The 15,525-nt window shown below is 39.4% G+C and overlaps 1 protein-coding gene across 2 annotated transcripts in view; it reads left to right on the top strand.

The window, feature by feature from the left end:
- HACE1 (HECT domain and ankyrin repeat containing E3 ubiquitin protein ligase 1) overlaps positions 1-15,525 on the top strand; it is a 107,300-nt gene that overhangs the window by 29,105 nt on the left and 62,670 nt on the right. For both annotated transcript variants that reach the window (XM_080937617.1, XM_080937618.1), the window contains exon 6: positions 1,200-1,331. In XM_080937617.1, the coding sequence (XP_080793743.1) occupies positions 1,200-1,331 (132 nt within the window). The remainder of the gene's footprint in view (positions 1-1,199; positions 1,332-15,525) is intronic.

Below are 15,525 nucleotides of genomic sequence, written 5' to 3'. Positions count from 1 at the left end.
TACTTTGCTGACATGAAACAGCTATCATCTGGCAAGATGAAATGTAATACCCCTTTCTAGCTTCCAGAACTTCCATGGGATGGGCAGGTTCTTTAAAACTGCTTTCTTACTGCCGCTTCAGTGGGGTTGCAGCTGAGCGGCAGATAAATGTAGTCAGTCTGCTCTTTAAGATAAGCCAATGTGTCTTAATGTCTGTAATGGAAAAAGCCAAGAGAAAAATACATAGAACATTTAGTCTGAAATTGTTTGCTCCTCATCTCATTTTTTATAAACCTTTTTATTGGTTCTTTACCCCTCTCCTCTTACCTGCCCTCCACCTTGCATCCTCCTCCACAACAGAAGAAAGAAAAATCTCACTGTGGAAGCTGTACTGTGTCACAGTGTGTCCCACAGTAGCTGTTTGGCTTGCAAATGTTCATTGCAATGACTCCTTGGTCTGATGGGAGACCTCTGGCTTCTGTTACTCTATCAATCTTGGAACCTCACTGGGGCTCCTCAGATACCACGCGTCATAGAGATCTTGTTGTTTTGGGTCTGCAGGACCAGCCCCTTCATGCACTCCAGCAGTTCATTCCTTTCTCCCCCTGAACCAGGGATCTGAGGTGTGTTCTTGACACTGGGATTCCTGTCACTTAGGCTAGACTCACATGTACTGGGTAGCTAAGGTTGGTCTTGAATTCCTGATCTGCCTGTTCCTACCAGGTGCTAGGATTACAGGTTTGTTCCATCCAGCTTCCTCTGTGTTTTCTAGTTGTAAATTTCTAATATCTTTTAGTAGTATAGGTTTTAATATTTCTTTTAAAAAATATGACATATTTTATTATTAATCTAGGATGCTATATTTGATGTTTCTAACTACAAGAACTGTTTTATTTATATATTTGTTTGCTTCTGGGAAAGGACGAGCACTAGCCTATTTTCTCTTAGCAGTAAGCTGTTAGAGGCCAGTGCCTTCTAGGCAGAGTATCTGGTGACCTAAGCCAGGATCCTTACTGTCTTGAGCCTTTCAGTTCTTGGTTTTATAATGTATGCTGGTGTAGCTCACATCTTGATGCATGTGTTTTTCTCACTTAAAAGCAGGGAAGAGCTATTAGAGTGTCTTTTGTTTGAATGCTGGACTCAGTAGAGAAGTAGCACTCCCCATATCCTGACTTTTAGTGAGACTCTTGCACAAGTCTAATGACAAAATGGTTTTGCAGATCCACTGGCTGGCTGTGAATGGGAGGACGGAGCTACTCCATGACCTTGTGCAGCACGTCACAGATGTGGATGTGGAGGACGCCATGGGGCAGACAGCCTTACACGTGGCCTGCCAGAACGGGCACAAGACGGTAAATGTCTCCATGACGATATGAAGGGAGTGCATGTATTGCTTTAAAACTGAATTCATAAGAAGGTTTCATTTTGTGTTTTTGGGAATATGATGCACTATAGCAAAATACCGTTGTCTATTTTGTGTGGACTTCTGATTAACATTCTATCTGGGCAGAGGGAATAATAAATAGTGCTTTTGCCTTTGTTCAAAGTATTATAATTTTGATGTTATTACTGATTCTATTTTAAATAAATGACTACTAAAATTTTAAATCAGTGTCTTTACATGTATTTTAAGCAATTATGCTTAATCTCAGTTTTACCAAGTACCAAAACATTTTTATTAAGTATCAGTTATGCAATTAGTGTGTAAGGTGAATATTACTGGTCTTGCTTTTTAATATTTTTAGTTGATTATCATAGTTCTGCTTTCTCACATGATGGAAGTAACTTTCTGTTGGCATATTTCTTTAGCAATTTTTTTGGGCTTTTATTCCTTTACCTCCCTTCCAACCCTTATTTCTCCTTAATCCCAACTCCCCAACACTAGGTAGGAGAGAAAGGAGGTTAGAGGGAAAAGGGGTTGTAGATTCTGTCAGCCAACAAAATAGACGACTTCCTGCTGAATGGAGAGTTAGGTTCCTTGGGGCAGGTCTAGTCTTTGTCTCCAGGGTATCTCCAGCTTCCTTCTTCTGTCAGACTGCAGCAGCAGCAACGGAGCTGCAGGGCATTAGTGTTATAGGCTCTAGGGCTCTCTCATACTCTCTCCAGGGTCCTCAGAACTTCACAGTCTGCAGCCGGCAAAAAATCACACCCTTCGAGTGACCTAGTGCATGATGCAAGTCATACCCACCTGCTGTGATGCAGCCTTTTTCCTACACAAGATTAAAACTAAATCATATTCATAGAGTATTACTGGGTTTTTAGAAGAACCACAGTTGTCAGTACTTCTGTAACCCTGCATTTGTCCTGAGGTGATTCTTCACTGTCACTGTCCTGCAGACAGTTAACTGTCAATAGCTTTTCTATTAGAGACTACTGCTCTGTTTAAAGGTGGAGAGCGTCAGGTTCTAGATTGCCCTTCTGATTTACTGTATGTCCTTTCTGTTTATGCTGGATTTTCTTTCACATTTAACTTGATGATAGAATATAATCTCTTTATTTGCTAACTAACTAACAGTACCAAAATCAGCTGAAAACATAAGTCATTACCAGTAACAAAGAAGCGTTTATTTGTACATCTGCATATAGGTGCATACTTTTAGTTTTTGAGACAGGGACTCTTGTTGGAAAATAGTATTAGGATTTAGATTCCATTTCTGTATGTGTGTGTATGTGCGTGCGCACGTGTGTGTGTGTGTGTGTGTGTGTGTGTGTGTGTCTGTGTCTGTGTGTTTCATTGGCGCACACCTTTGAGTGTTATTCCTTATGGTACTGTCCTCTACTTTCTTTCATTGGCTTGGAGTTCATAAGAATGGCTGGCCTTTGAGCCCAAGTGATCTCCCTGTTCCTGTTTCCCAAGACCTAGGATTGCAGGCTGTGTCACCACACCTATCTGTTTATCAGAGGATACTGGCCTTCTTTAAGGTGGTGAAGCCCAGGTTAATTTGTATTTTAGTAAGGGCTGGAGGAAAAGAGGGATTTAAGATCTTTTCTCTTTCTTGGAATGCCTCCTGAATATCCCCTTTCTGCTGAAGACTTTGTTTTCATCATCTGAAAGATATTCAGGCATTTCCTTTTCTAGTTCTTGTTTTCTCAAGACAGGCTTCTCTGTATAGCCCTGGCTGTCCTGAAATTCAGTGTACAGACCAAGCTGGCCTCTGACTCAGAGATTTGCCTGCTTCTGCCTCCCGAGTGCTAGGGCTGAGATGTGTACCACCACCTCCTGGCCCAAGCATTTTCAGGTAACATTTCTTCTACTAGTTTATCATTTCTTTTATTCTTTTGTCAATATTATTGGACTTTAAAAATAGTATATATGAATAAAATGAAGTGTTGTGATTTGAGTGACTCAGCTTTCTCCCCTTTCTTTGTGGGACCAGAGATCAAATATATGCAGCTAGGGCTCATTGCCTGAGCTGTATGCCCAGTCACAGTGAGCTAGGATTTAGAGGAACCTACTGCATATTAGAAAATGAGTTAGTTGCTGATAACTCCCAAGGGATAGGAAAAAGATAAATGGAATGTCACTTGCTAAGACTTACAGTTCTTATATTTGCATAGGAACCACAGTTTAAAATTGGAAATAATCACAGAAGCTAACTAGCTGTTTGAAGCTAGTATAAAACAAAGTTTAAAAAGAAAACTTTGGTGGCTGTCCTGGAACTTGCTTTGTAACCAGGCTGGCCTTGAACACACAAAGGTCTGCATGCCTCTGCCTCAACAGCACTGGTATTAAAGGCCTGTACCACTAAACATGGCTATTGTGTTTGTATTTATAAAACAAAATATAAAACTTTAAGAGGAGAAAGAAACTGTATTAAATATCTTTAAGAATCTTACCAGCTATTTCAAATTAAAGACACCAAAATAATAATTTAAAGAAAGCCATTAAAATTGGCTGTAATTTATTTTAGAGTAAATCTCAGGAGCTTATAAAAAGATTTTGAAGAAATGCCCAAGACCTCTAAAGCTTTGTGGAATTTACAAATAAATATACACTCTTGCCTTTTCGTCAAGAAATACCGTTAAAGATCCATACTACTTTTTTAAATCTTAAAAAAATTGGAAAATAGATTCTTTCTTTTTATGATTAAAGAATTATTTAAAGAATTTGGTTTGGGGTTGAGGAGTTGGCTCAGTGGGCAGGCGCAAAACCTTGGATTTAATTCTTAGCTCCAAGGGGGCAAAAAAAAAAAAAAAAAAAAAAAAATTGGGTGTAGTTTATTATGGTTGCCTGTATAGCTGCCTTACTAGGGTAGCTATTGAAGTCTCTGTCTGAGTAGAAGAGTGTGCTTGGAGTCAGTGTATTTTGTATTTTGATTTTTCTTGTTTGCTTATTAATTTCATTTTTAGAAATGATAGTAAGACCCTTGTCCACACACACACAGTTCACTGAGATTTTTTTGTCCAAGAACAGAACTTACTTTTTTGGTTCATTTTTTTCTTGTCATCTTTATGATTTACAAATGTGCAGAAGTGCCATAAGTAATAGAGTGGATAAACTTGGATTCAGAAAGCTCATGAACTGTCCGTCTAAATGTACATGTTCGATTACATAGAGGGTTAAACTATAACTTATTTCAAAATAAATTCTACTTTTAAAAGAGTACGTTTTAATCCCTAAAATACAGCAATCTAAGATGTAACCTAATATGTGAACATACAACCAAATAATGTGAAGGTTCCCAAGCATGATAAAACTGCAGTTGAACATGTGTTTGTGTAGATTTATATTACATCTTAAAAGCACTGTGTGATGCGGCTGTGCATGGATGCACTCACAGACTTACTAGGAGTAATGGCCACTTATATTCTGTTTGTTCTCTTGGTATCTTAATTTCGCTTCAAGCTTTTCCTCCAGAGTTACCTACACACATGTAAAACATTAAGCTAGTTGTGCCTTGAGGCATATTGGTAAGACATATGGTAGACAGATGTTTCAGAATATAATTTTATGATCAGAGTGATTTTATTTATTCTAGTGCTTCTGGAAAATGCAACCAGATAATAAAATTTCATCTGGATCATTTTTTTTTCCTAGCACCACTGAACAGTAATCAGTTTTGTTGGCTCTCACATGACGGGTCAAAGGGTCAGAGGTTAGGCTTGTAAGGAGGCTGTGCAACTCATCTCAGCAATCTTTCTTAGCATATAAAGTACTTTTCTTTGCTGTAATTCATCTTTAGAACTATTTACTAAAAAAGGATGCTTCTGCTGGGTGGTGGTAGCTCACACCTTTAATCCTAGCAGATTAAAGATGTTAGGATGCAGAGACGTTGGGGTCTAGGAGTTACCCCACAAACCACTTGTATACTGGTCTCAGTCAGACAGGGATAGTTTATTTAACAATCACCACAGGACTGACTGATCAGGGCCATAGACCAAACTTAGGAATTGATTGTGATCACGAGCCAGAATCCTGCAGAGCTTTAAAGCCTGAAATCCACAAACATCATGCCAAGTTATTCCACCAATCAGGGTTGAGGGATGGGGGACTTCCTTAGGGACATGTCTTTGTTGTATATTCATCCTGTTCCCATTGGTGGAGGTATTCAGCTCTGGCGGGGGACTGGCCTTGCCGACCATTTCAGTTTTAAGTTGCCAACCAGGATGTCACTTACCCAAGTACAGGAGTCTTTCTGCCAAGTAGGATGTTAGTTCCCAGGGACGTCTTGGGAACTTAAAACTTTACTCTATCCATACTTAGAATAGAAGTGTTATTCCAAATGGCTTCTTATATTGGTGCAGGTGTCTCTCTTATGCTGGGCTCCATCCCAGGGGCAGCTTATAAAAGCAAAAACCATATAAGCTTAAGCATAAGAAGTTCTGCGGGTGGTTGCTTCAGGTCCAAGCTTATGGTGGGTACCTGTACACAGCAGTTCTAACTGACCTCTTGTGATTGGTTTCCAAGAGCACCAGAGAGCAGAACATAACACACAATCGACGAGGGCATGAGAAAGTCTCCTAGTAAAAGTTTATAGAAAGTTGTAAATTGCTACTTGGGTGCAGGGAATCACAGTCAGGACCTTTGGAAAACCAGCTAGTGATCTGAGTCAGAGAGCCATATCTCTTCCAGTTCATTTCCGTGTGTGTTTGTATGTGTATGTATTCATGTCAGCAACTCCCAAGACCAGTGTAATCCAAAATACCACAAATTTTCCATCCTGAGGAATGGTTCTAAGATAATATCAAGATATTAAATCTTCGTTTTTCATAATAAAACTATCATTTCTAAAGAATAGGAAATTTTGCGTGTTCAGTAAGAACACTTGAGTAGTTCATAACAGAATTATTTTGAATCTGAGCCAAATTGGCCAAGCCAGAGTTGTGTCTTAGGTGGTGTAATGGCCCGTGCAGTGTATGGTGTGTGCTCAGAACCAAGGCTGCCAACGTGTTTGATGCAAGTACCTGTGCTTCTAGGAGCAGTTCAAGTTTGCTACACATTTGGTTTGGAATTAATATTCAGTCAGTGCACACTCACAGAACCTTTTGTTGTTGGCAGAGTTTCATAATTCCCTACTTTCAGTGAATTAGCTGTTATCAAGAGTTTGGTTGTTGAAGATGGGATTTGGGAGAAGGCGTTCCGAGTAGCCGGGGAGCAGAGAGATCTCTGCCCAGCACGCAGAAAGCGCGCCCCCCTCTTGGTCAGGGAACGAGGAACCTTGCTTTGGGCTGTCTGTTATCAGCTGGTGGCCCGTGAGTACAGAATAGACGCTCAGGCCATCTGCCACCAGGAACACACGGAGATCCAGGGACACAGGCCAGGTACAAGGGAGAGGAGAGAACCAATCACTGACAAGACCATGTACAAAAACAGACAACAAGATGGCAAGAGGAAAGCAAAAAAATGTTCCCCAGGGAAACTAAGACAACCTGGCAACAGCAGAATCCAGCTCCTCCATCACAACAAACAGCAGAATGCCAAACACTCCAGAAAAAGAAGACTCAGAACCGAAATCATACCTCAAGATGATGAAAGAGATCCTTAAACAAGAACAGGAGGAAAAGCATAAAGAATTAGAAGCTTTTAAATAAGAAACAAGAAAAACACTCAAAGAACTCAAAGAACTAGAGGAAAACAGAACAAAAGAGATGAAGAAATGGAAGAAGGAATTTAAAACGAAACTAGACAAAATAAAGAAAACACTAAAAGACACAACCCTAGAAATAGAAAACCTAAAACAGATGTAAGTATTTCCAATAGACTACAAGAGATGGAAGAGAGAATCTCAGGGGCCGAAGACAACATTGTAAACATAGACAAAACAGTCAGAGAAGATGCAAAAACCAAAAAGCTCCTAACCCAAAATGTCTAGGTGATCCAAAACAATGAGAAGACTAAACCTAAGGATAATAGGAGTAAAAGAGGGCGAAGAATATCAACTAAGAGGTACCGTAAACACCTTCAACAAAATCGTAGAAGAAAACTTCCCTACCCTTAAGAATGAGATGACCATGAGCATAAAACAAGTCTACAGAACTCCAAATAGGCTGGACCAGAAAAGAAAGTCCTTCCGACACTTAATAGTCAAAACGCCAAGTGCCGAAAGCAAAGAAAGAATACTAAAAGCAGTAAGGGAAAAAGGTCAGGTAACATATAAAGGCAGGCCAATCAGACTCACACCGATTTCTCAACAGAGACTATGAAAGCTAGAAGAGCCTGGACAGACATCATGAAGACCCTAAGAGAGCACAAGTGTCAGCCCAAGCTGCTATACCCAGCAAAACTGTCAATTACCATAGATGGAGAGACAAAGATATTCCAAGACAAAACTAAATTTACACAATATCTGACCACAAACCCAGCACTACAACGAATTATATGTGGAAAACCCAATACAACCAGGGGAACTACATCCTAATAAAAACAAGAAAACTCCTAAGCAAGAAAACCAAAAGAAGAAAGACACAAAGGCACAATTCTACCTCCAAAAGCAAAAATAGCAGGAAACAGCAACCACTCTTCCTTTATATCTGCTAACATAAATTGACTCAATTCCCCAATAAAAAGATATAGGCTATCAGATTGGATACATAAAGAGAACCCAGCATTTTGCTGCATACAGGAAACTCATTTCAGAGACAAAGACAGACACTATCTTAGAGTAAAAGGTTGGGAAAAAAAAAACTTCCAAGCAAATGTCCCCAAGAAACAAGGTGGAGTGGCCATTCTAATATCAAATAAAGTAGATTTTTTAACCAAAAGTTATCAAAAATGATAAGGAAGGACACTTTTTACTGATTACAGGGAAAATTTGTCAGGAGAAACTCTCAATCCTTAACATATATGCTCCAAATATAAAAGCACCCATATTTATAAAAGAAACCCTACTAAAGCTCAAAAATTACATTTCACCCCACACAATAATAGTGGGAGACCTTAACCCCCCACTCTCACCAATGGACAGATCATGGAAACAGAAACTGAACAAGGACACAGTAAAACTAACAGAGGTTATGACCCAGCTGGAATTAATAGATATCTATAGAACATATCATCCTAAAACAAAAGAATACACCTTCTTCTCAGCACCTCACGGCACCTTCTCGAAAATTGACCACATAATTGGTCACAAAACGAGCCTCAATAGATACAACAAGATTGAAATACTCCCATGCATCCTTTCAGATCACATGGTCTAAGGCTGATGCAAAAATACTCAACAAAATCCTTGCAAACAGAATCCAAGAACACATCAAAACGATCATTCATAATGATCAAGTAGGCTTCATCCCCAGGATGCAGGGATGGTTTAATATACGGAAATCTATCAATGTAATTCACCGTATAAACAAACTCAAAGAAAAAAACCACATGGTCATCTCACTAGATACTGAGAAAGCATTTGACAAAATTCAACACTCCTTCATGTTAAAAGTCTTGGAAAGAACAGGAATCCAAGGCCCACACCTAAACATAATAAAAGCAATATACATCAAACTTAACAGTGGGAAACATGAAACAATCCCCCTAAAATCAGGGACTAGACAAGGTTGCCCATTTGCCCCTTACCTATTCAACATAGTACTGGAAGTCCTGGGCAGAGCAATTAGACAGCAAAAGGAAATCAAAGGGATACAAATTGGGAAGGAAGACTTAATACATCACTATTTGCAGATGACATGATAGTGTACTTATGTGACCCCAAAAACTTCTGTGTCTGGCTATAAAATTAACTCAAACAAACCAGTAGCCTTCCTCTACTCAAAGGACAAACATTTGGAGAAAGAAATTAGGGAAAAGATACCGTTCACAATAGTCACAAAAAATATGAAATACCTTGGTGTGACTCTTAACTAAGCAAGTGAAGGACCTGTATGACAAGAACTTCAAACCTCTAAAGTAGGAAATCGAGGAATATCTCAGAAAATGGAAAGATCTCTCATGCTCATGGATTGGAAGGATCAACATTGTAAAAGTGGCCATCTTACCAAAAGCAATCTACAGATTCAATGCAATCCCCATCAAAATACCAACCCAGTTCTTCATAGAGTTGGAAAGAGCAATGTGCAATTTCATTTGGAATAACAAAAGACCTAGAATAGCGAAATCCATCTTCAACAACAAGAAAACATCTGCAGGAATCACTATCCCTGACCTCAAGCTATATTACAAGGCATTGTGCTGAAAACTGCATGGTACTGGTACAGAAATAGGCACATGGATCAATGGAATAGAAGATCCAGAAATGAGCCCTCACATATATGGTCACCTGATTTTTGACAAAGGAGCTGTAAACATTCGATGGTAAAAGGACAGTCTATTCAACAGATGGTGTTGGTCCAACTGGCACTCAGCATGTAGATGAATGAAAAAACCCTTTTTTATCTCTTTGTAACAAAGCTCAAGTGCAAGTGGATCAAAGATCTCCACATTAAACCAGGTACACTGAAACTATTAGATGAGAAAGTAGGGAAAACCTTAGAACACATAGGCACAGGAGAAAATTTCCTGAAGAGAACACCAGTGGCTCAAGCTCTAAGGTCAAAGATTAACAAATGGGACTTAATGAGTTTGCAAAGTTTCTGTAAGGCTAAGGACACTGTCAAGAAAACAAAACGGCAGCCAACAGAATGGGAAAAGATCTTTACCATCTCCTTATCGGATAGAGGCCTTATGTTCAAAGTATACAAGGAACTCAAGAAGCTAGACACCAGAGAACCAAACAACCCTATTAAAAATAGTGTACAGAGATAAACAAAATGTTCTCAATTGAGGAATATCGAATGACTGAGAAATATCTAAGGAAGTTCTCTACAGCCTTAGCCATCAGGGAAATGCAAATCAGAACAACCCTGAGATTCCACCTCACACCAGTCAGATTGGCCAAGATCAAAAATTCAGATGACAGCAGATGCTGCAGAGGATGTGGAGAAAGAGGAACACTTCTCCACTCTTGGTGGGGTTGTAAACTGATACAACCACTCTGGAAATATGTCTGGCGATTCCTAAGAAAATTGGACATAATACTACCTGAAGACCCAGTTATTCCACTTCTGGGCATATTCCCCAGAGAAGCTCCAACATACAACAAAGACACATGTACCACAATGTTCATAGCAGCTCTATTTATAATAGCCAGAAGCTGGAAAGAACCCAGATGTCCTTCAGTAGATGAATGGATACAAACATTGTGGTACATTTACACAGTGGAGTACTACTCAGCTATCAGATACAAAGACTTTATGAAATTCTTAATTAAATGGATGCATCTAGAGAATATCATCTTGAGTGAGATAACTCAGTCACAAAAGAACAGACATAATGTGCAGTCACTGATATTTGGATACTAACCCCAGAAAGCTCTGAACACCCCAGAAACAACTCACAGACTATATGAAGTTCAAGAAAAGAAAAAGAAAAAAGAAAAAGTCATTATATTTAATCTTTACACACCAAGAAAACTGACTAATTCTAGATTGTATCCTGTTTTACATGTAGTTTATGCTCATTGTAAGGAGTAAGATCTTAATGCAGAGTATCAAACTGAAAAAAAAAACAAGCACTGACAAAATTGTATTTGTATACTTTTATGCAAAAATGCTTAAAATTTTTACATTTATCTGTGTTTTTTAAAATAACGTGGTTAAAATTAAAAAGAAAAAAAAGTGGGATTTGAATGAGTGCGTTTGTCCACTGTTCCCACTGTGTTGTATTTGTCATTTTCTCCCTCTGCATCTTTAAGTGGAGTGTGCATATATTGTTAGCTCGATTTTTACTAATAATTATATCTGATTTACTTGTCTGCTTAAAATCACAGTTTAAGAATACATAGGAATTCATAAAATTGAATCAGAACATTATTCTTATTAATTATGTAGTGTTATATTGGTATGACTGAAAATCTTTAAATTGCATTGCTTCAAGACCATAGATGTATTAATTAATTAAGTAAATGCTCAGAGAACTTTTTTCCCCACCTGAGTTTCATCCATATGCGCACACTAGCACCTTTTACAAAGTTGGAAACATTTGTTAATCTTTAGTATTTCTCAGACTGCATACCATCTTGAACCTAGTGTTGGAAAGTCCAGACAGCAAATTCCTCAGTGTAATTTTATGTAGTTTTCATTTCCCATCATATTTCACTTCTAGATCATGATAGATCATGATAGTCTTTATTGGATATTCTCTGTATTTACATTTCAAATGTTATCCCCTTGCCCCCCATTTTCCTTTTGCTACCCCTACCCCTTGCCTCCATGAAGATGCTCCCTCTCTCAACCATCCTCTCCCACCTCAGTGCCTTGGCATTTTCTACACTGAAAATAGAGAGCCTTCACTGGACCAAAGGGCTCTTTTTCCATTGATGCCAGACAATACTATTCTCTGCTACATAAGCAACTGGATCCATAGGTCTTTCCATGTGTACTTATTGGTTGGTGTTTTAGTCCTTGGGAATTGTGGAGGGTTTTGTTGGTTGATAATGTTGTTCTTCCCATGGGGTTGCAAATCCTTTATAGCTCCTTCAGTCCTTTTTCTAGCTCCTTCATTGGGGTCCTCATGTTCAGTCCCATGGTTAGCTGCAAGCATCTTCCTCTGTATCAGTATGGTTCTGGCAGAGCCTCTGAGGAGGCATTTATATCTGGCTCTTATCAGTAAGTACTTCTTGGCATCAATCAGCAATAGTGCATGGGTTTAATGGCTGCATATAGGCTGGATCCCCAGGTGAGGCAGTCTCTGGATGATTTCTTCTTCAATCTCTGCTCCTCTATTTGTCCCTTTATTTCCTCCTGGGAGTGTTTTGTTCTTCCTTCTAAGATGGACTGAGGCATCCACAGTTTGTCCTTCTTTCTTTTTGAGCTTCATAAGGTCTGTGAATTGTTTCTTGGGTATTCAGAGCTTTTTGGGCTAGTATCCACTTATCAGTGAGTGCATACTATGTGTGTTCTATTGTAACTGGGTTACCTTACTCAGGATGATAGCTTCTAGTTCCATCTATTTGCGTAGGAATTTCGTGAAGTCATTGTTTCTAATAGCTGACTAGTACTCCATTGTGAAAATGTGCCACAATTTCTGTATCCATTCCTCTTTCGAAGGACATCTGGGTTCTTTCCAGCTTCTGGCTATTATAAATAAGGCTGATATGAGTATGGTGGAGCATGTGTCCTTGCTAATTATATGTTGGAGCATCTTTTGGATATATGCCTAGGAGTGGTTTTATTTTGTTTTTATTTTATTTTTTCAAGCAAGAGAACAGTTTGTTGTTGCAAGCAGGTCTTCTGCTTTACTATTGACTTTTTATTGGTGCTTTGGATCATCTGGGAGTGACTCGGCTTTGTGTATTGAAGGCATGGCTAAGGCCCCACAGGAACTGCTAGAATCAGGAGGTGAGGGTGGTGAGGGGAGTGAGGGGAGCTGTGTCTGCTGCCTTTGTTGTCAGAGTACTTCTTCACTCTCTTAAGAGCTGTGACTGGACTCTTACAGAAACACTGTGACTACAGTTGCCTGTCCTTTCCTGCTGCTTTCCCTATGGCAGTGTAGAATCAACAGTGGAATAAGTTTTACCTGTCATTTCGCTTCCAGTTTTAAAACTTTCATAAAAGGGTATCAGCTTACAATTAAAAGATTCAGTGGTTGATGACTTTTCTTTTTTTTTTCTCCTCACCCCCCAGGGTTTCTCTTTGTAGCCCAAGTTGTTCTAGAACTTGCTCTGTAGACCAGGCTGGGCTTAAACAAACAGAAACCCACCTGCTTCTGCCTCCCAGTGCTGGGGCTAAAGGTATGCATTTTTAATGGAATTTAATATAGTTACAAAGGGAATGTTTTTATCTTCAGCTTCTTAGCTGTACATTGTTTGCATTCCCATTAGAGCAAGCATTTCTCCTGTTCTTCTGCAGGCAACATTTGCCTATAAGTGAAATTCTAAAATACCTTAATCATTGCATAGATTGAGGATAAAAGAAAAAGCCTTATGGTTTTGACTGCCTGCTGTGGGCGGGAAGTGAATGGGGAGGAGCAGCAACTGTTCTTAGCCACTGTGCCATCTCTCCGGTCTTTACTGGGGATTTTAATTGGGATAGTGTTGTGAAAACAGGAAAAAGCACCTACCTGGAAGGAAAAGAAAAAGACTCAGCCGTTGCCACTACCTTATCAAGTGTGTTTCGTCAGTGTCTGTTAGGTCGCAGGCACATGACAAGTGTATAAAGAGAATTTTTAATGTCTGCAAGATTTATGAGGCTATGACAGGAGCATCGACAGTTCATATTTATTCTTCTTTGCTGTGATTTCCTTGGAGTTAGTCTGATCCCTTTCTTGAAAATAAAAAAGGAATATTTGGTTTCTGCTTAAATTAGCTTTATCTTGAAAGCTCTACAGTATGATTGAAAATACAGAAGCAGTGTAGAAAGTGGAATGCTTTTCAAAATGGCATGATTTAAAAACCAAACAAGCAGCTGTTTAGGCTTTCGTTGGCTGCTTTATAGATGCTGGTAAGGGTCAGGGCACCAGTCCCCTCTCCTTTAGTTAGACCTGACAGAAGCACCCGAAGGGAGCACGTGGTCCATTCAGTTCACAAGCCCAGGTTGTGCTGATTGCCCCGGGGAGGACCCAGCAGCAGGAGCTGGAGCAGAGCGGTGCACCAGGTGCTTGTCAGCTGGGCCCAGCCATGACATCCCATCCAGCACAGACATTTCCACAGAAGAGTCTCTTCTCAGTTGTGCCAAGTTGTCATTGAAAAGTAAATGTTCTATAATTAATGTAGTTTATGAAGATAAAACTTGAGTAATGTGAATTCATAAAAATTCGAATTTCTGCTTTATGGAGAAAAGATTAATTACTTTGATCACGGGCTTAGTTTTTTTTTAATATCTGTATTTTTGTGCATTGGAGTATAAATTATTTGACCTTTTTGGAATTCAATATTGTGCTTACAGAAGTGGAGATATTAAATGAATTGATAGGTGCTTATCAGCACACTATCTGGATACATGTTAAGATTATTCATATTATTACACTATTATGTGCTTTAACTATAATGTGTGTGTGGAGTATATTTTAATACTTTAGCTTTTATATTGTCAGGTTTGAGCTACATATGAAATTCTTCATTCTGTATGGGATTTTGCCTGCATATACATCTATGTGCCTTGTGCATACCTGGTGCACGTTGTTGTCCAAGGGACTGGACCTAGAGATGGTTGTGAGCTGCCGTGTAGGTGCTGGGAATGGAACGTGGGTTCTTTGGAAAAGCAGCCAGATCTGAACCACTGAGCCATGTCTCTGTCCCCTGAAAATGTGTTTTCATTGTACTTGCTTTTATCACTCCTGAATGTTCTGGGAGGTTCAAGCTCATTGTCTATACATTCTGTAGGTAGCCGTGAGCACTAATTACTGGCCATCTCACTCCTGCTTTGAGACCAGATGCAGCTAACATTTGGGGGCAGAAGTCTGAAAGGTGAAGTCTGGATCAAAATCTCCATATTAGCCTTTGCTTGGAAAACAGGGGTCCAAATAGTCATTCTTAGGGGTACTCACCCAAGCTCATGTGCAGGCCAGAGGAGGCTGGGTAGTCACTTCTTACTCCTTTGCATTTCTGTGAGGCAGAGTGCCTTCCGTTGAGTTTGATACTCAGCATCTGTTCAGCTAAGCTGGCTGGCCACTTCAGCACTGGGTTACTTCCTGCGTGTGCTGCCATGTCTACTTGTATGTGAGTACTGAGGATTGGAACTCCTGTCTTCTTGCTTTCACAGTAAGCCCCTTTACTCACTGAGCCATCTCCCTGGTCCTGCTTGCCTCGATAGAAGGAAACTGGATAGGAGATACCATGGTTTTCTACAATCTTTTGTTTTTGCTGATGGGGATTGAACCTAGGTTCTTGGATATACTAAGCACACACCTAAAGCTACAAAACAAAACAACCAGCCCTACCCAAGTGGTGTTTTCTCTTCTGTCATCAGGCATTTTTCCAAATTTCCCTTAATCTGTGTTTGCTTGCTCCAAAAAAAAAAAAAAAAAAAAACCTACAACCGAGCTAAAGTGTTTAGATTTTAGAATTTATGTTGAGATACTAGCACTGTATCGTTAAGTCTTTTATCAGAATCTATTAA

This window comes from Micromys minutus (genome assembly GCF_963924665.1).
Source record: "Micromys minutus genome assembly, chromosome: 25".
NCBI lineage: Eukaryota > Metazoa > Chordata > Mammalia > Rodentia > Muridae > Micromys > Micromys minutus.
This window is presented reverse-complemented; position numbering and strand designations above follow the sequence as displayed.